The sequence below is a fragment of the Falco punctatus genome (genome assembly GCF_963210335.1).
Source record: "Falco punctatus genome assembly, chromosome: 7".
Classification (NCBI taxonomy): Eukaryota; Metazoa; Chordata; class Aves; order Falconiformes; family Falconidae; genus Falco; species Falco punctatus.
This window is the reverse complement of record NC_137587.1, coordinates 35,238,289-35,266,154: the sequence shown is the minus strand read 5'-3', so window position 1 is coordinate 35,266,154 and position 27,866 is coordinate 35,238,289. Positions and strand designations below refer to the sequence as shown.

The following is a 27,866-nucleotide window of genomic DNA, read 5'->3' as shown; positions in this document are numbered from 1 at the left end:
CATTTGTCAGCTTAATAGGATGAATAAAAATAGTAAAAGAAAAAATATGAACTTTCATATTATAAATACACCTTTTAGTTAAACATATTTATGTATTGAAGGTTGTCAGGAGACAACCTCTCTCTAGAGAGCTGTTGTCCGTCACGAGTGAACACTGCAGGGAAACCTGGACAGCAGCAAGTGATGTAAACCTTGACTCACTGTGCTTTCAAATGGAAAACAGGGCTGTGGTGTGTATTTTGTAGGAAAAAAGGACACCACACAAGGATTGCTTTCTGTTCCCAGCCAGGAGCTGCAGAGAGGTCATATGCATTTAACTGAGGGCAGGACTTCATCCAGAGACCACAAACCAGAAACTGGTTCCATTGACAAACCAGGACTTTATTTTGGGCCCTCGTCAAGCTACTGCAATGAAAATTTCACAGAACAGTGAACTTCACCACAGACTTCAACTGCAGTCAATACAGAACTGAAAAACAACATTAGTCAATGTCCAGAGTACAAGGCTTTGCATTTCACCTTATGGAATAACCAGGATGCCACACACTCCTCTTTTTGAAAGCTGGCCCACAAGCCAACGGCTGTAGCTGAAACCCAACACACTGGAAATACCAACTCCAAGTTCTACCTTATAAAGTGTTGCTAATTTTACTCTAGCTTCTGTTTATTTAAAGTTATATTCTGCCACCTTACATGTAACACAACGCAAACACAGATCCGCATAAATCAGTGGGGCCACCTGCCTGCCGAGACATTCTCAAATAACTATTGATTTTCTATCATGAGTTAAGGCACGGTGAAAAATTAGAAGGAAGGTGAATAAAACATGAAAACATGTACAATGCACACCACGGCAAATGCTCATCTAAAAGCTGTCTACTAAAGACCAACTTTTTTTATTATAACAAGGTTTATAATGGCATACTATCCAATAAAACTGCACTACGTGATTGATAACAGGCATTGTCACAGATTAATAAGAGCGTAGTGGCTGCTAATTTACCTCCATCTTGTGAGTTCATGATATTCAGAGCAAACAGCATTGCATTGGAGAATGTGGTAGCCTCTTCTTTGCTTGCAAAATTCAAGCCATAGACCTGCCGTGCATCGCGCCATTGATGAAAGGTGGGTGTTGCTTGATTGTACTTCAGTCCTTTCACAATTGAGTAATTAATCACTACCTGTGATTTGAAAGAGAGGGGCAAAGATTAAAAATAGTTTTGTTTTCAGTGGGGAAAAAAAACCAACCCTTTGGTAAAGGTTAATTAAATTGGTAGAGGCAATTCATACAGCAGCTCCTACAGGGCTGTATGGTAAGGCAGTGTGTGTTTCAGTGACAGAAGACGCACAGCTGGGGGTGAGATTTTACAACAGTTCAACTCGGCCTCAGGGACTTTCAAGCTAGTTTTGCAAAACCTGTTACCTGCTCATGTTTTCTACAGCACCTCCTCAGGATACAGCTGTGCAGATACTGCAGACAGATGTCAGGAGCCAGTGCCAGCAGCTGTTGCCATCTTTTGGGGGATGATCATGCACAACTGTCAGAAAAAGAGCCAGGCAGAGCTCTGGGCGCTAACCCTACACTACAGCAGATGGATGTTCGACTCATTGCACTGGCTCTGCTTTTCTCCTCCCATGCACCTGATCTCCACCAGCTTCTTATGCTGAGAGAGTTTTTTCTCTACAATCAGATAGGCAATGACAAAATCAGACAACCAAGTATTTCCTCTCCCAGCTCCTGCCTTCCTGTACGTAATTTCCAGGTAAGGTGTGATTGCAGCAGAAGGGTGTTTCTGTGTGTTTTGATTTAATCAGCTAAATACAATGCCCCATTTACCCTTGGGCAGGGCACGGGGGACATGCAGCTGCACAGTATCCCTGGGGTCTGACCAGAAACCTCCAGTGCTAAAAGCGTAAGCTGCTCTAGCTGAAGGTGGAGAGGCAGCAGCGTCCACTGCACCACTAATAAGCCAGAAGGACCCACAGCAGAGACAGCACCCCTGAGACAGCCATCTGTGGACTGACAGTGGCACTCTGTTGTAATGCAGATTTAAGAAATAACATGCCAACAGAAGAAATAATTATTCTTATAAACAGGCACAGTGCAGTTGAAAACAGAAGGGTAGGAAATGGAGGTTCCCTCTTCATCAGCACACACAAGCTGGGGCCAGGAGGGAACCAGGGACAGAGAAACTTAAAATTATGAGCAGGGGAAGTCTGAAGTTTATTATTCAAATATAGCAAATGTGGTTTTGAATATTGAAGATTGTCTCTACAAATGGAGTTATTTTGGCTGGAGTTTTATCAAGCGCCAGAAAAATTTCTGGTCCTTGTTGAAAGCAAATCAATGAAAATCCTCCATCAACCTAGTTTGTATGGCTCATCTGTAAATCAGGCAGGCTGGACACTGGTATACAGGAGTAGGAAGAGGGACCTTGGTGCATGCTGTCTGGGAGATGACTCCTAGCATGAGTTTTACCGTCCTGGACTTCATGAGATGGGGGCAACAACTGAAAACAAGGGAACAAAAAGCCAGTAACAAATAAACGCTGTACCCAGTATTTACTGTTACAGGTAGACCCCACATACCAGAAAACCTACCAATATACCTTTTTTGCAGTCTGATTGACCAGCACTTTGGCAAGTTTTCTTTCAGTACTATTACCACATCTAAAAAACTCCAACATATTAATTAAGGTTAACAATATTTTTGTTAGATGACTGACAAGTCTTCTCAATTATAAAAGCAGAGTTTTAAAACTAATTTCAAAGATGAATGATTCCTAGCTCTGAGTTTTGACTTTTCAGTGGACTGCCAATTTAAACTCATAGAAAAACATTAGAAAAGCTCCTAATACATAAGGAGCAAATTGTTTTTCACACAGTTCTGTTTTTGAAGGATGACACTGTCTCATTGATATAGATAGTTAACAGATGTCTGATAAATAATCTATATTATTATATAAAAAATTACGGAAAGCAGCGAAGAAGCCATATACCAATAGACAATTGCAGATATACTTTATTTCTATAATGCATTTACTTACCTGAGCCAGCATTAAGTGGCGACATAGCAGATAGTCTTTGAATACTTGGTCTAGCTTTAGGCATAAATTATCCTGATGGTTATTGAACATCCAGTATCTGGTCCAACTGTTGCTCTCAAACCAATATCATTACTAAGTTTCCATGTAAATGCACTGGGCAGCAATCAGACCTACACTGCACTTTTTTTGTCATGTTTGGTAGAAAGATACCTGGCCTGTGATTCAAAAGGAGATGCGAGGCAACCTGCATTTGGTACACATACTCCCAAGAGCTGGTTCCCTGAAAACAGGAACTGCATCGCCAGCATGCTGCGTGGGAAGCCACCCACACCAACCAGAATGAAGTGCAAACCACATTGCTCCAGTTACAGCAAAGCCATGAGTTCACTCTTACAGCTGACAGCTTAGATAGCCCTTTTTTCTTGAAAAATGGTGACGTCACCCCTGTTATACCACCGAGCATTGGGAGAGCCTGTATGAAGTTGCTCATACTCGGGGAGACTTTAGACCATCAAGTAGACTCATGCCTGGATCACTAACCCAACAGTTTCAACATATAGCAATTTTTAAGCCTTTCCAACACTTCTGAGTAGCTTAACGAAGGCAAGGTACAACCAGTATCTTTGAAGAAATGTTCAGAAAGACCATGATGTTTTACCAGGCTTTGCTAAGTGAGTACTGCTCACCTACTAAAAGAATCTTCTGTTTCAAAGGACAGCACTATTTGGATCAAAGTCCAGAGCACCAGAGGGTGTAGTGCAGTTGTATAATCAAAGACAGAAATCATAAAAATCTATGCCAAAAATCATTTAATAGAAGTCAGGTAAACTGTTCAAAATTTGCTTTCCCAGAACATCGACCCAACGAACTCAGAGAATCTGCTCTGTTCTGAGGGTTTGATCCCTTCGGTCGAATAGGCAGAATTTGAATGTTGACCTTCAGTAATCGCCAGGATGCCTATACATGTTGCATGTCTTTAAACTCTAAACACAGGCTTTAAAACTGGGAAATGAAACATAAAGTAGCCAGAGTTTTGTTTTATCTCCATTAGCTCATGTTTCTAGAAAACAGAAAAAGGAGGAGGGGTTCTCCTGCTGTTGTTAAGAAAGAGTGCATAAAGGCATCTTGTACAGATGGTGTGGTGGCTCTGCAAGGCACATGATGATAACTAAGTGCTTGAGAGCAGTAATTAAAATAAAGAAGGTCTCCATGTTTGGAGCATAGGGGGTTTTTACAGGTGTTTCTAAGGGATCCTTACTCTAAAGCTCCGTATGTCAGTAAGATAGCATCTGCCATGCTGAGCAGACCAACAGTTCATCTTTCAGTCTTCAGTCGTAGTTTATAATAGGTGATTAGAGAAACTGAGTGGAAATCTTGCAGAAAAAATTAATGTGTTTGTCTATAACAAACAGTTCTTCCTATATCTCTTCCCTCAGAGTTTGTCTTAAAAGCTGAAACGTAACATTTTGTGTGCCTATTTTTTTCTTTTCCAACCCCTTTTAGTATTTTCTATCCCAAACCAAAGTAGTCCTGTTACTGATATAAATGTCTGTGTTTTGAACCCTGTCAAATTCTGGATTTCAGTGACTCATATGGCAAGGAGTTTCGCAGAGCAGTTGTACACAGCATTAACATGTTAACAGCTTCCCATGGTCCCGTCACTATAATGTTAAAAAAAGACTTGCCTCACTTCTGCCTGGTACTGTCCTTCACCCTGTTACCTCAGTTTTAAGTGCAGGCTCGCTGGGGCAGGCAGGGAATTTTGGGACCTACTGAAAAGCCCAAGACTGAGAAGCCCTTCCCTCCACAGTCCGTAGGCTACAGCGATGGTGTTGACGGCTGACAGGACTCACTGGCATGGGGCTAGAAGGGACCGGGTGGGCCTCAGGACCACACCTGAGGTGTAACCACAGCCAAGGCCATGGGAAGAGCTCCCACACAAGCCTTACCACCGTCGCTCTTGTTTATGGAACCAGGGCAAGACGTTTGTTCCTACAGAATATGAAATGGTTCAGAAGTTTCTCATCAGCTTGGGTTCTGCCACACCATCAGAGCTCAGAGTCCTCTCATGGGGAGCAGTTGCATGAGTGCTAACACACAGGGAGGATACGGCGTAGCAGCTGAAGGCTGCTACACTACAGGCCAGATTCTTTATTTCTGTAAGCAGGCCCAAACCTGACCAACTTCTAGTGAGTTACTGTGGTGATTAATTCGTTCTTTGTTTTTCAAAAAAACATGTGGTTTATTTTATATCCCAAGAGTGCTGTTGCCATTTCAGCTTTGGCTTTGGCTCAAACGTAAGATGTCCCACCTTCCCCAAGGCCCTGTTCTCACACTCACTTCCTAGCCACGTCAACTCACCAAGCCCTCAGGAGATATGATTCACTTTTGACTCGCACCTTCATCCCCGCCTATTTGTTCAGCACATGCCTTCCAGTGACGAGACTGCTGAGCTGAAATCACCTGATATAAAATCATAATTTTAAACCCTCAGTTGATCAGGACTCTGAAATGGGGAGCTACTGCTTTTCAGCTAAGCCATAAAGATGGACCACTTGCATGTTTTTAACTTTGTGAGCTTCCTGATGGTGACTGAAGCTAACGCATTTCACCTTTACAACAGGTTAGGTTACGACTGCTGGCAAATTGCAACATGGGGGTAAACCACTTGCTTGCAGCTGCTGGGCTTCAAGAAAGTGAAGGCTGCAAAGAAACATCAAAGCTCATCTTGTCCAGCAATTGTAATACTGATCTGGCCTTAGCTTAAAACCAGTTCTGGTCTCTGTGGCTACTTCAGCACTTCAAAAGTCTGCTTCTGGTTTTCTAAAGATTACTGCTCGTGCCAGCAGGAGCCTATGCAAATGTACATGTCTGTGCAGAGCAGAAAGGGGAATTCATGTACCACTGATGTGTAACTTAGCTTGCTGCTGCTGCACGCAAGCATGTGATGAGCATGTCACACAGACACATAAGGAGAACAGGAGGTCGGGTGACCACTTCCCGGTGGTGAGAATGATGCTCAAGTTCTGCCACTTTAAAAAACATATTTTTCTGTGGTGAACCTTTTAGACACCGTCAGCTAGAGAAGAAGATAAGCACAGATAAGTTAGACAGAATGAGAAGATGGTAATACATGTACCAAAAAAGGGGCTAGAAAACAGAAAGGCAGCTAGACAAAGACAACAAAAGGAGTCTACAGAAGAAGATACGTGAGAGAAAAAAAACAGAGGATGAAAATTAAAGGGAGAGATTATTAGAGCTGTAATAGAGAACAAGAAAAATTAAAAGGGAGACATTAAAGGTAGGCAGGGGTGAAGTCACGAAAGTTACTCTAGTCTGTGCCTTGCCAAGCAGCATGCAATAAAACTTAAAATTGTTCCTCCATGGTATTGTTGTGTTACATATTTTAAACTAGTTTCTCAACTCTTGGAAATCTGTGTAGCTTCATTATACGCCAAATCACCTATTCACTGAAGATCAGCCCTTTTCAGAAAAATATGGCTTTCCTGGCAAAGCAACAGGTTTTACTAAAACCTTACTTTCAGTGTGATTTAGCAAAACCTGAGAGCAAGCATGAAATGGCTTGTATAGAGAATGATTTTAACTGAAATGTATTTTTGTTCTTGTCAAGACCTAGCAAGCTTACGATTCCATGTGAGACTCATATAAAATGTATTAAGTTCTGAATCTTGGGACTTTCAGAACATTCCTTTTAATACTACTGTGCTATGCTGTCTTTAATTTATTTATAATACTGGATTTTTGTCACCATATTGAAGGTGAATACTTTCTTTTAGACAGTTTTAACTAAGGCAACCTGTACTTTTTTTTGTTTATTTGAGGGAGGAACTTTAGTCTTTAAACTCTAGAAAAATAGATTTTTCTATCAGTTTCCTTCTGAATTGAGATGATTTTCAGATGGCATGCAGCCTTTCCATAAGCAGGAACATTTTCAAGCAAATAGAATGTTACAGTTAATGCAAAACATGTTTAAAGTACAGATCAAGATTTGACTTTTTAACATATCCTCCTCTTTAAATTGTATACTCTGATTAAGACAGACCTCTGGTAGACAGTCTTCCTTAGATATATATGTAGACTTTATGACTTGTGCTTTTTTCACACATGAGCTATTTTTTTACATACAGCTATTCAGACCCATCTTAGATCATAGTCACATGAAAATCATTTACATTCACCTGCTAGCTGTGTAAAATAAACAGCTAGCATGGCCTGTTACAAAGCAGCACTGGCTTTCACAACTGGCTAAGAAGCCACTGTACTTAATTTATTTTTGAAAATATTTTCTACTTTCAAAATGGAACTACATTAATATATTGCCTTTGCTCTACTGAGAAGGATAAAAACAGTGGCAAAAGATATGGCAGATGTATCAAAATTTCACTGCAGGGAGCTGAAAACCAATGTGCTTAACCCTCCAATCTATTTCTATTCTGCTTTTCCTTTTTGCAAAATGATGACTGTGTACAGGGACAGCGCAGCAAAGTCATTATCCAGTCCAGTAAGCAACCTGACTAACTTTTCCAGTTGGCCCAAACATCATTACAGCTGACAGCTGAGGGGCATCATCTGCATTTCCACGAGCAGATCGGTCAATTCCAACATTTGTGGCAGCTGAGAGGTGGCAGTGCCCCAGCTCCTGCTCTCTGCCTTGCCTTGCCCTGCCCCTGCCCATCTCACACTGGCAGTGGTGCTCATCACACCTTCCCAGGAGGTGCCGCTCTCTGAACCAACAGAAAATCAATCACCCACTTTTTTCTGATCCTTCTGCCAGGTTGAGTGCCTGAGGTGAGTACGAGATGCGGGCAGCCAGTGCCACACTGGCCTCATGCCAACACACAGAGGGAATCCTTGACAGAAACTTCTGCTCTAAAATGCAAATGCCACTATGGTATAGCAGTGCTACTCCACCCAGGTACATTTTTGTAATTTAGGGTCTAAACATGACATTTGGTTATCGAGCTTCTGATGGCATGCACTGCCCAGCACACTGGTAAGCCAGGCTGCTTGCAGCCACACCGTGGCAGCCCCGCACTGAGCACCACCCTTTGGGGGCTGAGGGGAGTCTGATACCAGTTCTGATAATCTAAATCCCATATAACTCCTTTAATACCCCAGGGAGGTCCCACGGACTTAGGCTCCTGTAAATCAGATCACAGTGTGCACCTAGGATTTTAAAACGCATTACGAGGAACTAATTACTTACTACAGTAATGTAACAATCACACTTTGTGAGATAGCAGTGCAGAACGATTGATTTCTATTTTTTTTTTTTTTTTGCAGTACTGAAAACCTGCAAAAGATAAGTTAGGGAGAGCTGAGAGCAAAACCTGCAGAATACGACTCATTTCACAAGCGAAAAATGAAGGGGGGAAAAATAACGTCAAAACCTCTCTGGCATCTACCAAAAGTTCTGTTTGCAAATAAGAAGTAATAAATTATGATACATTCTGTGTGCAAAAAATTGTATAAAATCTGAATGACTGCAGTAAAAAGACTCACAGGCACCTTGCAGGGAGCAGGAAATGTTGCTAGACTGCATTAAATATAGAACTGATTGTATCAAATGAGATCAAAGGTTAATTTACAGGAAACTCGGTACAGTTACTCACTTGTTGATCTTGCAGTTTAACTCCAACTACCCTGAAGGTGTTAGTGGCCGTGTTGTGGTATATGTTGATTCTGCTGAATCCCTGCTGTCCAGGTTTTATTGGCACCCATTTCTTACTGGTATCGTCATAGACCATAACTGAAGCTCGGGCTTGGCAAATACTCTGTTCACTGGAGAGCAAAAACAAAAAAATCAGGAAAAAAAGCAGTGAATTTGCTGTGTACTACTGGAGAAATCCAAAGGAAAAAAAACAACAAGAAATTATCAGAACTACTTACAACATATGTTTTCTAAGACATCTGCTAATCCTTTGAACGCAATCTCTCTGTTAAATTAAAGCTGGCATGTTTGTGTTCATAGATGTAAAAAAACCCCAGTATGCTGTTGTTTGGAACTGATAATCTATTTTATATAAAAATATTAGGCCCTGAGGAATAACCTGTATCACATAAACATTATGAAAACCATCCAACAGTATGAATGCTCCATTTATTTTATGTACCTATTGGCAAGTGAAGCCTTTCACATTTGCATGAACACTTAACAATATTTTACAGCTTACTGACAAAATAACGTGACATTCACAGCTGAGTTACACATTTAGAACTGGAAGCAAGCAGACCTTGAACCAAAAGCCACGTTAGGTAAACTGAAGACATCAATTACGTTAATCCAGCTGACGCCTAATACCCAGACCTGCTGACGCACTTACAAGTCCCAGAATACATGGTGCAAAACACACAGGAACTCTTTTTCCCTTCACCCTAGTAGCAAGGAAAGTGGGAAAAGGGAATCCATGAATGTCTGCATTCCAGTGTTAAAGTACATAGGCATTATTTCATACAGCATTAATAACTATTTTTTTTCCTGTAGATTTACAGGAAACCATCAGCTCTTTACTTCTCACTTGCATATTCATGAGTAATATACGTGTACTACGTTCCTGCTAAAACACACCTCTCATGTGCAAGAAATGCCACTGGCAAATACAGTTGAGATGACATGTCAAAACAGATCAGGATATCAGTTCCTGCTCTCCTGACTTCCCAGCCACTTTTCTTACACCAGAGAAAATAAGAGTTCCTTATACGAAGAAAAAAATGAATCCTCCAAATTTTGGAGATTTGAGATTGTCAAATGTAACAGGATTTTCAATAAGCAAATAGTGCATCTTAGGCCTAAATAAAACTGTTAGTATTTATGTCCTGCAAAAATCTAAAGTTCATGACCATGCTATTAACATTAGATCTATATGTAATTATATATGCCTCCCTTCCTTAGCCCAAGCTGTATTAAACAGTTTTCAGCAGCACAATATCGAGTGGTAATCTGCTTTGCACACAAATCCTTTTTTTTCCCCGCTCTTGCATACACTTCTTTGTGTCGGTCTTGCCTCTGTAATGCCTCACTGGCACACACACAAATAAACGGGAAGCTCCTGGGTGGTGCTAAACCGTATCGCTGCACTGCCACTGTGCCGAATTACACTGCTTGTAAATGATACCAACTGCTGCAAACCCACACCCACCCGACCCCGCCACTGTCACCACTTTAACGAAAGGGAGCGTGTTACTGTAGGTATTAAGAGGATCTGGGTAGATCACAGCAGCAATTTTCAATCTTTTCTGATTTGTGAGTCTCAAAAAGATTTCCAAGGCACACGCATCCCCCATCGTACACTGAAGCCTGCTGACTGGCTTGTTTTATCAGTCACTTCACATAGCCTCCAGGTAGCCACAGACCTCCTCCAGGCTTTAGGTAAGAGAAAACTCCTCACAGCATTTACAGAGGGAGCAATGACGCTGGCAGACATGTCCATAAAGAACAAGGCAAGAAAATTCAGAATACATTGTATTTTTATTAGATAGCACGGAAACAGCTAGAGTCTGTTACCGGGGCAATATATTCAGATCAGAAAGACTAAATATTATTTTACTTATATTCTTCAGAATTTATAAAATTGAGCTCATCCATCAGTTGCTGTTGCTTTGTTATGTGAGATACTTGGAAAACAGCTGTGCCTTTTCTGATGTACCTACCCAGCAAACACCTCTACCTTCCTTTTTTTAAGGTAAGCTAATGTTTTGTGGCAGCTTCTCCATATCTGACACTAGCAGCTGAGGGATTTGAGCTCTCTCCAGCCTGCCTAATCCTCCAACTGGTGCAAGAGCTGCAGACTGGCAGCAGCAGCGGCACTGCTTGCATCCTCCAGACCTGTCTGGAGATGCTCAGTCTGCCTCAGATTCACAGAAATGCACCAGCCAAAAGGCAAGTACACTGGATTAGCTTTTGCCATGTGGAAGTGGAATGGTTAAAAATAACCTTCAGTGTGGTCTTGTGGCTGGATGGTGCCCGCCTGCCTGTGCTATCAGGTGTCTCGTGCCACCTCCACCTCCAGAGCTGGGGAAGCATTAGCTGCCTGGAGCCACAGCAACCCCCTGCCCAGCAAGCTTGCTGGCTCCCAGAAAACATGGTCCCCAAGAGAGTCACACTTATCCCCGGTGCCACTGGGTCTTTCTCCTCAAGACTTGCTGGTTGCTACAATCTTCACTGTACTAAATTAAGCAAGAGCACGTCATTGGTTTCACCAGAGCAAGCCTGGGACCCAATGTTGCCTTCATTCCAGACGAATTTTGGAATCCACAATTACCACGGGCTCCTTGATTAGTCAAAATTAATTAAATTATGCTTACATACAACAAAGGGAATGCACTCAACCATACAGACATGAGGGCCTTACCGTAGCATTATTCATAATGCCAGATTCCAGTAGACAGGTAACTTTGCCGTCAGATTTTGCTGCCACTAAAAACTGCAGTGAAGGATCCCTCTACAACATGACTGAAATACGGATATAGACCCCAGGAGCAATATTTAATGCATGGCAACCAATTGTTATTGTAACATAAAGCAACACATCAAGCTCAATCCCTGCTCTCCCTGCAGTCAATGGAAGGTTTTCATCATTCATTTAAATGGAAACAGGATTAAGCCTGTTATCTGGCCTCCAGTGAAATAACAGAAAGAACATAAACCAAGTACAGCACAAGGGGAATCCTTTCCTGCAAAGCACTTCATCAATCTTTCAAAACCTAAAATGCCCCCAGGGATCCATTGCTAGCTTGCTGTCTCACCCTAAATGGAGGTGTAAGTCTTTACGCCTGAAGACTCTTTATTCATCCTACCCATGAAAAAGCACAACCGTCCCATTGCCATTTTAAAGGGGCTTCCCTGAAAACAGCCCAGAAAATGCTCCTCTTACAAAGGTCAGTAAGAATCTCGCTATTACCCTCTATGGAGTCCATTTTTTCAAACATAAATCAAAAACCAGTGGTTTCACAAAGCTCCAGCAAAGGTTTCTGTTATTTTTGGGACAGTATACCATTGATACTTATGTCAACTACATGTAACAGGTAATAAATATGAGTTTTAGTCACACTATTGTGCATAGTCACATTCCTTCTCCATGAGAAGTTTGGCAGATGTTAGCATATATACACAAAATCATGACTGTAGACTTCTAGAAGTTGCCTTATTTTCCTAAGTATACACAAGTTACTGAAAAATGGGCACGTGTTGAAGAAGATCCATCAAGTTTCACACACTATGCCAAATATTACTAATTCCCCTATTGATTTTTTTTATGTTACATTAACATGCAAACTGTCAGAATCAGGTTTAAAATACTTTCTCCTAGAGCCACAACAATTTAATACAGCTTTTGGTGGGTCACCAAATCACGTTCACAGAAGGTGTAACAAATGACCGCAACTAACCAACTTCAGGGTTAAACACCTAATTCTGTAGACTCTACTCCAGCATGCCAGCTGCACCAGGAGAATTTCACTTTTACAGACACAGCTGTTTCCTTGGGGCAAACGTTCACTTAGCATGAACTGTGAAAACTCCCCTGATAGAAATCAAGGTATCGTGCTCAAACCTATAATGGATCTACCCTGTTTCAAGCTACTTGTGATTCTCTCACCTTCAAACAAGCTGTTTGCTGGTATTGGGAAATGCAAACAGCTACTTTTACAAATATTTACCTTATTTTGTATTTCCACCTCCCATCCATTTCCCCACCCCCAGCCTTTAAATGATCAATAATTAAAAATTATTTCAGACTGATCCAATCATCCTTACTGGTGTCAGAAATTGTTCATATTACTTTGCCCCAGGCTTGTCCTACCTGGGAGCAAACCCTCAGCACAGAGAACACGTGAGATAACTCACATCTCACTCTGTTTGTCCCCTGAGTCTGCCTTCAGAAAGTCACAGTTGTGTGGTTAAACTTGATGTGCAAGGAACAGATGCTGATGCTGGTTTAAGAAGCTGACAGAATTTTCTCAATGTCAGCTTAAACAGCTAACAAATACAAAATCCTCTATATGGAGATGTGTGGTCTGTGCAGTATGTATCTGTGTAAACCACAAAATTAGTGAGCTACAAGCCATGTTCCTGCAGCATTTAAAGTGTACTGCACACTCTAATTGTCTGATTTGCTAAATATTTTAATTGGTTCCACTACAACAAATATAATAATGACTGGGATGCAGGGAAAGTGTTTCAGTAGTAATCTTTACAGAAACAGGTGGACATTTGTCTCTGAGAACTGGATTAACAGAACAAAAAACTGAGAAGACCCTCTGAACACAAGTCACTCAGGTCATCAGGACTCATATAGACCGTAACAGAGACCTGAGTCATTACAGACAGAACTCACTGTAGTGCAGTGGCTCTCCAGCCTTCCCACCAGAGAGTCACCACCAGCTTTGCTCATGACTCCATTTCTCGTTGGGAGCCTCCTTGCTCCAACACATTGGTCATGCTTGTGACTCTCTCTGCGACCTCCTTTATCAAAGTTCCCTCTGCAACCAAACTCACAGGACAGATGGTGTCACCCAGCCTCTGTCCCAAAGCACTGAAGCAGTCCTCAGTTTGCACTCGTTCCTGGTTGCCTGCCTGTGCAGAGAGACCCCTCCAACAGCTCTGCCCTTGCCCCAGTCAGCCTGAAGTGAAGCCCAGTTCCCAGGGGAGCTGCTGTTTTTGGTGTCCTGCTCAGCTTGCATGAACACATTGAAAACCTTTGGTCTGGGCCCTTTGTGCTGGGCTTTGGCTGCATTGCCAGTGGGAGATGAGCCTTCCACACTGAGCATCTGCTGCAGGTGCCTGGCCATTGCTTTTCTCCACTGTTACGCTCCAGCACCTAAACAGTTTAAGATTAGTTACAGGAAAATAGTACAAATACAAAGAAAGCTTCCTTCCTAAGCAACTCTCAAAAAGACTGATGCTGATAAATAAAGTCATGACACACCTGCAAGATTTTACAGAGTGGGAAATGGAAATACTGGTACCTACAGTGTTAACAAGAGTAAGGTGAACATCAGTTTATCTCCACAAGGAAGAGTACTCTAGTACTATTCTTTCTGCTAGCAATGAGACATTCATTTTGAATTCTCTATTACATTGGCATACCCAGCAGGAATTGCCATGCACAATATCTTTTGCAGACACTTCAGCTGTAAACCAAAAAAGAGACAATTTATAAGGGACTCGAGTCTCACACTAAGCCAGGACTTTGGGAGATGAGCTGCTAAATTTGGGAACATGCATGCAATCCTGGCATGACCAGAGAAACTCACATAACCTTCTGTCACCCCTCAGTGCTCTCGAGCACGGAAGAAGTGAGCAGAAATACAAAAAAGAAATGAAGTACACAAAAAAAGTATGCAGCGAAAGAGACATTCCACCTGGGTCTGACTGTCAGTCCAGAACAGCTCAGTCTTCAGCACTGCCAGTGAAAGTCTGCAGAAAGCCCTGACTTCTTGGTGTCCACCGTGGCACTTGACCAGCACGTCTGCCCATCAGTGGAGATTTAGGGCCAGTGGAGTGGCTACAGATTGATGCCCTTGTAAGCCAGTACATTTGCACAGTTTATGTGGCTGAGATTTTGAAACTATACGGTGGAGTTAATTTTAACCCATGACTTTTCTGGTAGGTTTTGCAAACTGAAGCATAAGAATTTAAATGATTCTAAGGGGAGCTCCAGTCAGCAGTATCTCACCTCAGTATCTTAAATAAATGCTTTAAGAGAACTGCTTTGCAGAAGGCACTTCATAGAGGAAGCATAGTGATTTAGAGAAGTACCATTGCTGCCAGACAGCCAGACTCCCAGAGCCAAGCTGTGCTCCGGGAAACTCTCCCTTCAACTTCCACCTACTCCAACAAGGTAGGGTCACTGATGTCTCCCAGTGGAGACACTCCACTGCTTCGTTAACGCTTTGATCCACACGGCATTTCTTTCTGCAATGAAGTGTGGTTCACCTTCAGATTTTGCATATCATCTTGAAGATATACTTTGCGAGTTCCTAAAAGTAAATATCAGATAAATGTTTAGAAGTTCCTAAAAATTAGTCAAGTAAATGGCCTGGGAAAACACTATGAACCCAATTAGTCAAAAACAGTAAAAAAGCAACTTGACTAGATCAGGTCGCTGTTAATATAAACGATTTCCCTTCACGCTTAAATTACAGAAATAAAAAGAAGAAGTAACTAATCTTGTAAAATAGACATTATGCAAACCCCAAACCCGAACTGTCAAGTGAAAATACATGACAGAGGGCTCTCACTCATGGGACAACCATATCCATATTTCAGAAGGACAATACCTTAAACAAAGGCATTGAAAGATCATAATCTTAACTAATAATCAGGAGATGCAGATTCGTAAGTGAATACAGAAAATCAACATAAAGGTCTTTCATTAAAGCTCTCATTGCTTTGCCTTGGTTTCCCTTCAATCCCAGAAGAAATGCAAATAAACCTGTGACAATTCCCCTGGAGCTGATGGAGCTAGACCAGGAATGAAGAAGGCTCGCTCCGTCAAGTCAGCCTCTCCCTCACGGCCAGCAGATGCATATTAATGGAGCATTACCATGAAAGCTTAATTACCATTTTACACAATCATAAATTATCCTGTGAGGCTACAACCAAAACACAGACCTTCTGCGTTTATGACAGTACATGCTTTACTTCCCACCCAGTCATGTTAACCCTGGTCAACAAATTCCCTGCCACCCCCACGGTTCCCAGATACTTACCTGCTTGCCATCGAGGAAGACCTAGTCCGGTAATCCCACAGGACTATATGCTCAAATCCAGCACGTGCACTTAAATCCAAATAGGCTACTTCACCTGATTACTGCGCAGAGGACAAATTTGGCAGAGACAAGCCAGGAGCCTCTATGAAGGCTTATAAGCAAAACAGGAAAGGGAAGCACTATTGAGAGAGCATAAGGGCAGGAAGTAACACTTACTTGTACGGCAGGGGCGGGGAAGGGGCTTTAAAGAGGAAAAGTGTTCTTTCTTACAGCGGATTTACTGAACAAAAGTCCAAACACTATAGATTAAGATTAGATGCACCGCCTCTGCCGCACCAGTAGCATGGCTATTAAAAATATTTCACTTATTTTCTCAAGGCACGGGTTCACTGCTCAAGAAAAAGCAAAAGCAAACAAACCTCAGACGCAGAAAAAAATTGCTGTTACTCATTTATGGCGTGGGTGTTTGCACGGTGCAGAACCAAGGGCCCCCATCCCACCTTGCAGCCAACCTGGCATTGCCTACCGGCTGGCTGGGGGCCAGCTCCAGCCCAAAACTTGAACTGGTGCAGCATGGTGTCCGGGATACTGCGTACTGGCCCTTACCTCCCATGGCAATACAGCTTTTGGATGGGAGACGCCTTACACCTGGGTGACTCAGGGTCCAGCCAGAGCGAAAGTCTTTTTTTCGGTTGCTCTCCAACCCTGTCATCCTACTTGGGACATCACCGTAAGTACATATACTAAGAAATACATCTTCATGGAAGGAGGTAACCGATCAAGCAGCTTACAGAAGGACACGGGAGAAATCTCCAGCGTTTAAAAAACAAGACAAAATTTGCTCCCAGGGGTTTGCAGGCAGTGCACGCCCTGCCTCCGTCACCAGCAGCAGGCAGGCCCCCAGCCAGCTGGGACAGGGAGACAGCAAGGATGAGACTTTGTCACCTCTCCCCTGTGTGCCTGTCTGACCCTGCTAAGACTCCCACAAACAGCATGCAGGATTTGGCTTGAAGTAGCCACTGTGGAGATCACAGCCATGTGCAAGAGGGTACCTTACCTCACAGCATCTGCTGTAGAAGACATGCCATCCACTACTGCCTTTCCAGGTTAGTTCTGTCTACCAGCCTGTCTCTTTTTTAATTGGAGCACCTTGCAAAACTAAACCTCTTTGACTGTTCTGTGCCCGCAGGAGACCCCTGAGAGGCTTTCATTTCCATCTTGCCATGAGTTGCCTACATACGTGTCTGCATGCATCCACATTCCCATTAACAGGGAGGTTGGCTTTTCCCTGCAGTACCACTCTCACCTCCCTTGCTGTCTCTGCAAGCTCTCATTTCCTTGCTCTGCTGCTCCGTTAACTGGGCACTGCCATTTGGCTATAGCAGCAAGATGGCCTATTAACACAGATTGAAACTATGCAAATTTAGGAATAATAATTGATAATATTGCAGCAAAAAGAATGAAGGTCTTAAAGAGCAGAACAGCAAAATAATACTTTAATCCTACCTCACCTGGGGTAAAGCTGCAGCAGTTTTGGTGGGCTACATTTTTAGACCCCCTTGAGACCAATCATCCTTCTTTTCCCCCCATTCTTCCACTTGGCAAATTTGTACACAAGGATGTAAACACCTTGCAAACACAGTCTAGTCTTCCCAGCTTTGCCTCAGGGTATGGCAGCATTATGGCATGAGGAGATTAACGGTGCAGGGAGAACTAATGCCAGGAAAATGCAACAGGGAGAACTGGATGGACCCTGCCATGGTCTGGTTGCAAGTAGAGAAAGCTAGGGTTTTCCTCCTGTTTTCATGTGAAATTATCTTTTTTTTTTTTGGAGGGGGTGGGCGGGGCATTGTCAGCATGCTCACAAATTCTGTTAATGTGTCTAGATATGTCATCTGTTATCTGTGATTACACAAACATGGACAGTGCAAACACAAAGTGCAAACAGGCGCAGAATAAACCCACCCGACAGTCAGAGATCCCAACTGCCTCTCCCTAGCTCAGGCCGTCGTAAGCAATCCCTGCCTAACCACTTGATGTCTTTTACCTTAACAGCACTTTTTAACACACATTGCTTAAGAAAATACTTTTCCTGTGGCATGACTTGAGCCACCCCACGATGCGATCTCAGGCAGGTAGTGCAGGATCAGCACGTGGAAGGGGAAAGGAGGGTTTGCAGTTACTTGTGTGTCACCGCAGCATTTTGCTGAGCCACTTTGTGCCCTCCTGTGCATTATACAAACTAGGAACAGACATGTTACTTCATCTGAACACAGTTCCCTAAAGTGCAATGCAAATGAACTATTTCCCTCCTCTAAACCATTGCAAAAAAATCTTTTTCACCTACTTTGATCCCTTTTGCCCATTTGCCTGAACTTGACCTGGAGCAGGGGCGTGCAGGGTGCAGACACCAGGTAATCTCCCAGATCACCCCACAAACTGCACAGCTGCTCAGCTCTTTAAGACCTTCTGGAAACACAGCAAAGACCCATGATTTTACTATGAAGGCTGGATGTAGCAACACATGCACATGGGCTTTCTGTGGGTGTCAGCACCAGAAGCTCTGATGTCTCCACTGATGTAAGCAAAACCTGCAGAGCCCTGAGGAGACCAGTCCTCAGCAGATCACAGAATTCCTCACGTCCCTGCAGTTGTTTCAGAGTGCAGCATATATGTGAATAACCTTAGATCCCTGTTTAATATAATAAGAAGAGAGAAGTGTAACAAATAAGATGAATTTGGCAAGGCACAGCAGCTACATACGCACCTCAGTGCAGTTTGTTGGAGAGCAAGGGCTACAAACACCACTCTGCATGAGCAGAAGAGCAGAGTGCTTTTCATGTTCACTGGTTTTCCTGTTATAAAAGATTGTTTTCATGGTCCAACTGAAAGACCTGCAGAAACTATTGGTGAAATGGCACCTAGTAAAAACATGGCTGTCAAAGTCTGGTTGATCTCACGGTTGCTAGTGCATCGCCTGTTCAGTTGCAGCTTCTAACTCCTCTGCAGTAAATCTCTGTGTGACTGAATGGTTTCCGTTTTCAACTGATGGGAGAAGCTTAAAACCAACAAGAAAGAAAGTTCTCACTGACATTTAAGCAAAGCTTTTTATACTGTGGTTTTTTAATGTCCTTTTTCCTGTTTAATAAAATACTTTATCATCACTGTTCTGGGATTTCAATTTGGCTGCGTTTTCCTGATACTGCACCCTTCTGCTTTGAGATCGGGGTGGATTTGGGGCACTACCTCGTTCCCTTCAAAAAAATCTGCTTTTCATTAATTTAAAACTTGACTTTATTTGGAGTCAAGCGGCAGTTCCTCTGCATAGCTTACACTGCTTAGACTTACTGTAGAGTGTGTCCATGTAAACAGTACTTTACTGTGTGTATTAAAAAAGAAGGACATACCTGAAAAATGCACCTCCAAATAACTACGGACTCAAATTACTAATTACCCAGATCAGCCACACCAGCTCCACTGTTCTAGGCAGACGGATGCAGGAAGATGGGCTAAGGAGAGATCACAGCAGCCTTTTTCTCTGATTTCACATGTCTGGGATAGATAGGGTCACTGATTTTTGGGGAAGGAGACAGCACTTAGTTGTCAGAGTAGTCTTCCTGTTAAACCAAGCAGATATGATTCTCCTTACACACAACTATCACCTACAATAATATCAGCTTAAATAATCCAGTTTTAAAGATTTGGTTCTCCTGGACACAAATACCTCAAGCACACATGAAAACTCCCAGCCTCCCCCAGCTCCTGCTAGCACTGTGCATGCCCAAAGCACAGCAAAGGGCAGGTCACCACTGACACATCCAATGTCACACCGGGAAACAGTGACAGTGAGTGGGACAAAGCCCAGTGCTGCCTCTCTGTGCCCTCATCATAAGCCAAATTAGTTTCATTAAGCACTACAGTATACATTCCAGCAGAAGTGCCTCTAATCACCCCTTGCATTGCTAAAATGCTTATGTGGCCCAGGACTAGAAAGGGAACACTTAGAAGGAAACAGCACTCTGGGACAAATGACAAATAAGACCCAGTAGCTGATTTCTATCCAGCCATCACAAAGGACCATATGCTGGATAAACAGATTATTTCAGTCATGTGTTGAGATCTGTGTGAGAAGATCAGGATTCCTGAACACAGAAGCGAGGCTTTAGTTGCAATTATGTGAACATTCCCACAGGTTTCCGAGCAGCATTTCTGCTGGCCATGTACTAGGATTTCATGTTCCAAAGACTTCCCAGTTCTGTATTCACTTTCTTTTGGAGAGATTCGTTACCAGATGAAATATGATTTGGATAAGACAATAATGTTATATAGCTTCAATCTTAGAGCTACAGGCTGAACCCAGAAAAGTGAGTGTCTCAGCCTCAAAATTAATGATCTCCAAATGCAAAACCCAGTTAAGTTTTAAGAATGAAATGATACGCTGTAGAATGTGTTGTGTATACTCTAAAAAGACTATTACAACTGTAATACAAAAATAAAACTGTAACCACCTAAAAGCTATTTGAAGGCAGATACAATTAAAACATCTTTTTTAGAATCATAGACTCAGAGAATCATTTAGGTTGGAAAAAACCTTTGAGATCATCAAGTTCAAAAGCTAACCCAGCACTGCCAAGTCCATCACTAAACCATGTCCCTAAGCACCGTATCTATGCGTTTTTTAAACACCTTCACGGACGGTGATTGCACCACCTCCCTGGGCAACCGGTGCCAGTGCTTGACCACTCCTTCAATAAAGAATTTTTTCCTAATATCCAAGCTAAACCTTCCTTGGTGCAACTTGAGGCCATTTTCCCTTCTCCCTGTTGCTTGTTATCTGGGAGAAGAGACCGACCCCCATGTCACTACAACCTCCTTCCAGGTAGTTGTAGAGAGCGATAAGGTCCCCCCTGAGCCTCCTCCTCTCCAGGCTAAACAGCCCCAGTTCCCTCAGCTGTCTCATAGGACTTGTGCTCCAGACCCCTCACCGGCTTTGTTGCCCTTCCCTGGACACGGTCCAGCACCTCAGTGTCCCTCTTGTAGTGAGGGGTCCAAAACTGGACACAGGATTCGAGGTGCAGCCTCACTAGTGCTGGGTACAGGGGGATGGCCACTGCCCTCATCCTGATGGCCACACTCTTTTGGATACAATAATTTCTTAATTATTTCATACCATCCAAATAACTTTTTATACATGTATATCTGTTGTTTTTAATTCAGTGTTACTCCCAAAAGGCATCTCATTATATTGCACAAAATTCAAAATTTGCATATGGCAATGTCTTTTGTTTAATGACCTCATGATTCAGAAATCTGAAAGTTCACAGTGAAAATGTACACTCACATTTCATAACGAGATAATTGTATGGATATATGCACAAATGCTATATAACAACATGTAAAATATGCAGTTATCTATTCAGATTCGTAAAACTAATTTCACAGCTGTTAATAGCTTTTGAATGTAAGACATTTCCTCATACACTGAGAATTGCAACTGCTAAACATGCTGATGAGAGAAAAAATTTCCTTGTCCTCAGAAAGTTTAACCCTGTACATTAATATATGATATTGCTGTCTCAAACCTTTTTCATGCTCTCCACTCATTTTAAAGGAGCAGGAAAGATACTGGAGAATAGAATATACTTACCTAGTAGTACAAGGGTTAAAACATGCAATGAGGTAAGGTGCCACTTCGTCAGCAAAGCAATTGTTCCTGTGCTCAGCGTATTTTATAAATGAGAGTCTTCTGGAGACTATTAATTTAGGATGCAATCCCATCACTGCTGAGATCCAAGAAAGTTTTGCCATGGACTTAAAAGGGACAGGACTTAACCCTTGGTATTGATCCGTTCAAGTAGTGAAAAATAAAGATACGGCAGAAAAAAAGCATATCAAATCTTTTAAAGGACCTGAGTTACACAAGATTTGGGGAGCCCTATTTTTCCCTTCTGGAAAGCCCCTGACTCTCCATTCATGCAGTACCCTTTCCTAAGATGATTTCATCTCCACTCCCTCACTCCACAGAGGGAACAGTCAGGGCTCACCTGCTTTCAAGGGGACTATTTTGGCTGAATCAAACAGCTTAGGTATTGCAGTTAGGAAATAACTGTATTGCAAAGAATTAACTCTGTGGCTGCCTTCAATTTTCCTCTTTATAAACTGATGAGCAACGGGCAGTAAGCCCAGACCCCACGTCAAGCAGCATGGAACAAGTTATAGACCATATGGAGAGGAATAAACTGCCACTTCATACACAGGATATCTATAATGCTTTTTTGCTTAAGTCAGCTAATTGCACATCCACATATCAGCACATTTATAACAAATGGAGCATTATGATATCATGGGAAATTTATTTAATATGATCAAAGTTTGCCAGGAAAAGTTCCCCTGAAAGTATGAAAGTACTTAGGGTCCTGAGTGCCTGGGACATTTTACAGTCCTTATTAAACAAACATTTCCATGTTTTTTCATGGCAGCCAGCAGTGCAAAGGACTATATCTTCCAAGCCTCCATGTCAGCATCTCCCTGCTGCAGGCAGAAGGCATCTCCTTGCTTATAATTAGAACCTTCCACACCACACACACCTGCTCCAGCAGCAGGTAAAGATCAATTACTGCTTCCATCAGTTGCCTCAGATGAGGCATATAATCTCCTGTCTTTTCCAGAGGCTGAGAATTAGAGTGTAGACTATTACAAACCCTCTTCTGTACTGCACATCTTAAGAGGTGCACTTAGCCTTTCCACATAACTTCTTTATGTTAAAGCAAAGCAATCGCCTTGATCTAAAGATCTGGGTAACATAAATACGAGTGTCAATATAAACTTACTTGGGGTACCAGCTGAAAAACGTCCTCATATTTATGTCACCAGGCATATACTATCCCCCAACATTGCTCCACAGCAGACATGTTTTCACTGTCAGCTTGCATTTTTCCTTAGACTTTAGTAAACAGATTATCATGAGTGGTTTCAGCAGCTGTAGGCAGTGGTCATTTAAACTGTGTACATTAATTTTTGCAGTTCCTAATTTATGGGGAGGGCATATAAATTTCTGGGGATTTGTATTCAAAACAATACCAACATTACCATAGTCTCAAAGACAGATTAAGAGTTTATCCCTCAAAACTAGCACTTGCTCATTTCTAGTACTATCCTTTGTTATTTAATGCTATCCCTCACTAAGCAATGGCATTCTGACATCATGTTTTACTGGGCAGACAGGATACTTGCACCATGAGACACCTCTATAGCATGTTACGGGCACCATAACCCAGTGGAAGTGTTTTTATCATAAGCCTTTTTAGAGGCACATGGATGGGTGAGTACAGCCTAGCAGGTATGAAGATAAGAGATTTTCTGATGTAAGGGATGCTGGAGAAAAGAGAAGGCATGTAACAACAGCTTAAGAGATTGGAGGGGAAGAAGCTGACAAAAATGATCAGAAATTATACTTAAGTGGGGGTTTTTATTACTTGCAGTTCTCTAAAGGCATGTTCCTGCCTGATGTTGAGGTTGCCAGACTAAGAACATTTGCTATTCATCGGTAAAGCACTTTTAAAAACAGCAACACCACCCCTTAAAAGTCAGGACCCAAAGCACAAGAGCAAAGTGAAGGCTGTGCTGCGCAGGACGGCTGCAGAAGCTAGTACATCTACTACTTCGGGAAGAAAGATATGCTAGAACGACATTTGTTGGGGTTATAAAAGGAGAAGAGACTAGGTTCATACCCGGATGAATGGCTGGCCTTGTTTCTACACTTGTTTCTGATATTTGTGTTTTCAGAATAGGAGAAGTTGGAAATAATAGTTACTTTATGGACAGAGGGAAACTTCAGCTTACAGAAGGATCCGTGAAGGTGGAGTGGGTGCAGTCAGCAGCTTGCCATGTCAGCTTTCCACACCTTTCACTACCATCGAACTCACTGTGGTGCACACACACAAGGAAACTCTCTCCTGTAGAGCACCCATATTCCTTCCAGCTTTTCTGTCTTATGGCTGATAAATCGTATCTCTTGCAATAATCCCTTATAACATTTAACAGAATGCTGAGCCACTTTTGCATGATTCAATACCTGCTCTATCCTTGCTGAAGTTGGTGGAAAAACTCCCATTAGCAATTTCAGCTGCAGCAGGAACTTATCTTTCATATCATCCGTGTCACTGGTCAGGCAGTTAAAACAAAGTAAATGATACCAGGCTCTTGGAGCCTCATCTTAAATCCAGTGTCTACACTGATGGGCAATGAATGTGGCCTCGACATTTGCAGATATGCTTCAGCTAGGAAGAATAACAAATTACACCTGGGCACAAACAACAGTCTGTATTTAGTCACAGTATGCATTTAGATTAATTATCTTCATTCTGATAAAAACTGACCTTGCAGGTCTGATCATTTGTAGCTTTCCATCATGGAAAAGGCACAGCCCTCTTCAAGGTGGGCACAAACCAGCACCAAATAAATTTAAATAAACTGTACTAAAAAAATCTGTAAGTTAACATGCTGTAATTCGGGGGTGGGGAAAGTGTCCCTACATTTCACAAGAAGAATAATTCTCAGATTATTTTAGTAAAAATAAACGCATGGAGACCTAGTGAATGGATATGTGCAGTAAGCAAATCCTTTGTCCAAAACTACTGACAATTCTTAACAAAACAAAAATTATACCGGCAGCCCCTTCCTTTCCACCCCTTCCGTCCCTCCTTTACTTCTTGGCAAAGATTTGTCCCCATTGCCTGGCAGAGAAAGATATTTGATGAGTGCCAAAATTGAAACGGGACCCCTGAGCACATTTGTGCACCAGACTTGTTTGCGTGCAATGTTTAGGATTTTGCAAGATGACTATGTATTTTTCTAAATCAAAGCTGCACATTGTTCGCAATGCACAAGACACCAAAGAGGATATCAAAGACTATTTCAAATAATGGCAGAAACATTCTTGCTTTCCTGCGATTTGTACCCTTCTTCCCTAGTGACCTTCCTTAACATTTCTAAAATTATGTTCTTGACTTTAACATGTCCCTTGTGGCATTGCCGTCATGCAGAGACACCACACAGCGCCACTTCTCAGGAGTTACGTGTCTACTAAATGGGCAGCTACACAACACGTACAGGTCAGCAACGAGCAGCTGGTCAACCAGCCCATGTGCTGCCTTTACCACAGGAAGGGTCCCAGTTTGAATCACTCTCCTCTCCGTCTACTTGCTGAGTCTCGCAAACCAGTGGCTTTTCATCCTCTGTCAAACTAGGTTGGTATTTATGAGTCTGCTGGTCAGCTGCTGGGAAGGTGGTAAAGAGAAGAAGGAAAAGGATGGAGCAGACAGAAAGGGGAAGCAACTGCATAAGTCTTATTTCCTTAGAAAATCCAACTAAAGAGAGGTTGGTAGTGAGGGCCTCCCAAAGGGTTACTGCTCACCACCACCAGTGCCCTCACCAGCTCCTCCACCTGCAGCCAATGGCCACCAAAGCCTCCACAGTGACACACACAGTCCCTTTTAAAGTCAGCTTCAGGCTATTGCCTAATACAATATCATTTCACTGCTGATGTTTATATGTAATAGTATCCAGGACTAAACATCTACTAAAAGCACTTCAAGCAGTAAATTAAGGCATTTTGGCCACACGTAGCCTGGTGCTGATTTCATTAAATCTTATGAAAGCAATCTCCTGGAACAACAAAACCTGAAGGCACAAAAAGGCTGGAAAATGATCATAAAGGATGCATTGGGACCAGCATGAAGAATGATCATCACCAGTCTCACAGGCCACGTCACAGGTTTTGCAGTTGCCATGAAATTACTTGTGTCCACAACATGGAGAAGAAGTTCCTATGGTTTGTGACAATTTTCACAAGTCAGAGCTGACACGGGTTCTTCCACATTTCTTGCAGCTGAGCTAAGAAGTCACTAGAACAATGGTCTCCAAATTTTATAACAGTACACCCCTATCAGAAAAAAACTTAACGCAACTCTCTATATATTTCTTCATAAATAATATACATGAACTACTGAAGTTTTAGTATCTTCTTCCCGTAGCCCAGTGGACTGTCTCATGCTCACCTCACTTTGGAGACCATTGCACAAGAAAGTGACAAATACTACAGACCCCTGTCTGAGCCCCAGAAGGAAGGAGGCCTAGTAAAATGTCAAGATTTTATTAAGCAGCATCCTTTATTTCTACTGAACCACAGTGTCCAGCAGAGTGAAATATATTGTGACTGGAAAATTGCTGAGGCAAAAAGAAGTCAAAAATCTAAGGCAAAGCAATTTTCCATAATATTTTCAAAACTGTATACTAGAAATTTAGTCCTTCTGCCAATCTGGAAAGTCGTAACAATCTAGAAGAAGGGGGATAGAATGAGTTTTCCTCAATTTAATGTTGATTAAGAAGAATAAAGAATCAAATCACCTTTGAATAGCCATTAGAAATGGAAGACTCAGTTACTCTGTGGGGCTGAGCTCTATAGAAAAAGATCATATAGATTCCTTTGACTTCAAATCTACACTTGGTAAGTAGTAGCAAGCACAGTTACAACTCATAAGGGTGAAGGTTCTTCACAGTTCCTACATTCCTCATTTTGTCTTTTCCTTCATATTGGTAATTACAGACTTTTTCCAAAAGTACAACTTTGCAGTTCTCTGGCATTTTGTTACTGCCTAAAACATGTAAGTTTTTTTCTCAGCACTTCAGACAGACTTGTCAAAAGCTAACCCTCCTGCTTAGCATAAAAGCTTAGCCCTTGAGCTGTTATAAAGACTGGGAGTGTTCCACAGCCTATATGTGAAGATGGGCTTTTCGTAATAGCACCCTGGTTTTATTATAACAGCACTGAAGTATTTAGAGCTGCTCTTTTGCTTAACTGATAAAACGTTTTGAGAAACAAACTTAAAAAGAGAACCAAAAATCACTCACAAGTCAACAAATTACAGACTGGAGAGACAGATCCAGAGGATGGGGGAAGTTTAAAAAAGCAATTGAACACTCTTTTCCTGCTAATGCCTTTCAGACCTTTCTAAAGCTCTACCCTCTCCCAACATAACAAATTCAGAAGGGCTGAGATGAGGTGGTGGAGGATTTCTAAGAAGGAACAACATACCATCTGCAGTATATCTTCTACTTGGCCAGCATTAAGGCAGCCCAGCCTTTATGGTAATGCTAATAGCCACAGCCAGGTGGGATAAAAGGCAAATTCCTCTTTCAGGTGCAGCAATCATTACTTCTCAGCCCCAACAAGCATATGCAAATCAGCATCCAAAGCTGTATTATGATTAAATTGTTAATTAAAAGTACATAAACCACAAGACTTTTGAAAGATTTAATAAAATGGCACAACTTCCAACCTTTTCCCCTGCATCCACGCTGGCTTCTCTCTACATCCTGAAGAGCTTACCAAAATCAAAATTGATGCAGAAACCTTCAGTCATTTCACAGCAGGATCTCTCACAGTGGACTTTATAATTGGCATGTTATCAGCTGAGCAACATTAGTGGTATTTGGTCTGCTGAAACCAACTCCCTAAAATGCAAACAGAACACAAATGGGGCAAAGCTCTGAACTGTCTCTTGGGCTGAATACTCAGTTTAGGCAGTTACAGCTTAATGGATAAAACACTGACCTCCGAGACTCCCATGCAAACCCAGCTTGTGTTCCTGTGATGGGCACTTGGAACTGGGTTAGGGAACATTGGCTTCAAAGAACCATTTTCCTAAGTACTGCCTGCATTTTTTGCCATGAGCCTTTTCAATATTGCTGCCTTCCTTGCCTGTCTCACCTCTCTCCTTAAGCCAACTGGCTTCTAACACCCAGACAATGGTCTTTATTTGCTTACATATATAACCACAGCTGGAAATCAGACCACGGATTTGGGGAATACTCCCCTGAAACACATGATGTGTGAAAACAAAACTTCCCTGCATCACTCTGATGGTTATACTAGCCTGCACAGGGAATGGTTTCCAGCTTCGTGTTTTACAGATACTGGACTCTTAATCATTTGTCTGGTTTTCCATCCCTCCCCATATCTTTTCTGGTTAGAGGCACTGTACTCTTTAGGACTCCTCCTGCCTGCCCCAGAACAAGAGAAAAGGG

The 27,866-nt window shown here is 42.2% G+C and overlaps 1 protein-coding gene across 1 annotated transcript in view; it reads right to left on the bottom strand.

The window, feature by feature from the left end:
• Positions 1-15,960, bottom strand: part of EVL (Enah/Vasp-like) — an 84,076-nt gene extending 68,116 nt beyond the window's left edge. The window contains exons 1-3 of the mRNA XM_080394586.1: positions 15,780-15,960; positions 8,681-8,849; positions 1,004-1,181 (exon numbers count right to left, since the gene is read on the bottom strand). Of these exons, the coding sequence (XP_080250712.1) occupies positions 1,004-1,181; positions 8,681-8,849; positions 15,780-15,790 (358 nt within the window). The 5' untranslated portion in view covers positions 15,791-15,960. The remainder of the gene's footprint in view (positions 1-1,003; positions 1,182-8,680; positions 8,850-15,779) is intronic.
• Between the last annotated feature and the right edge of the window lie 11,906 nt (positions 15,961-27,866).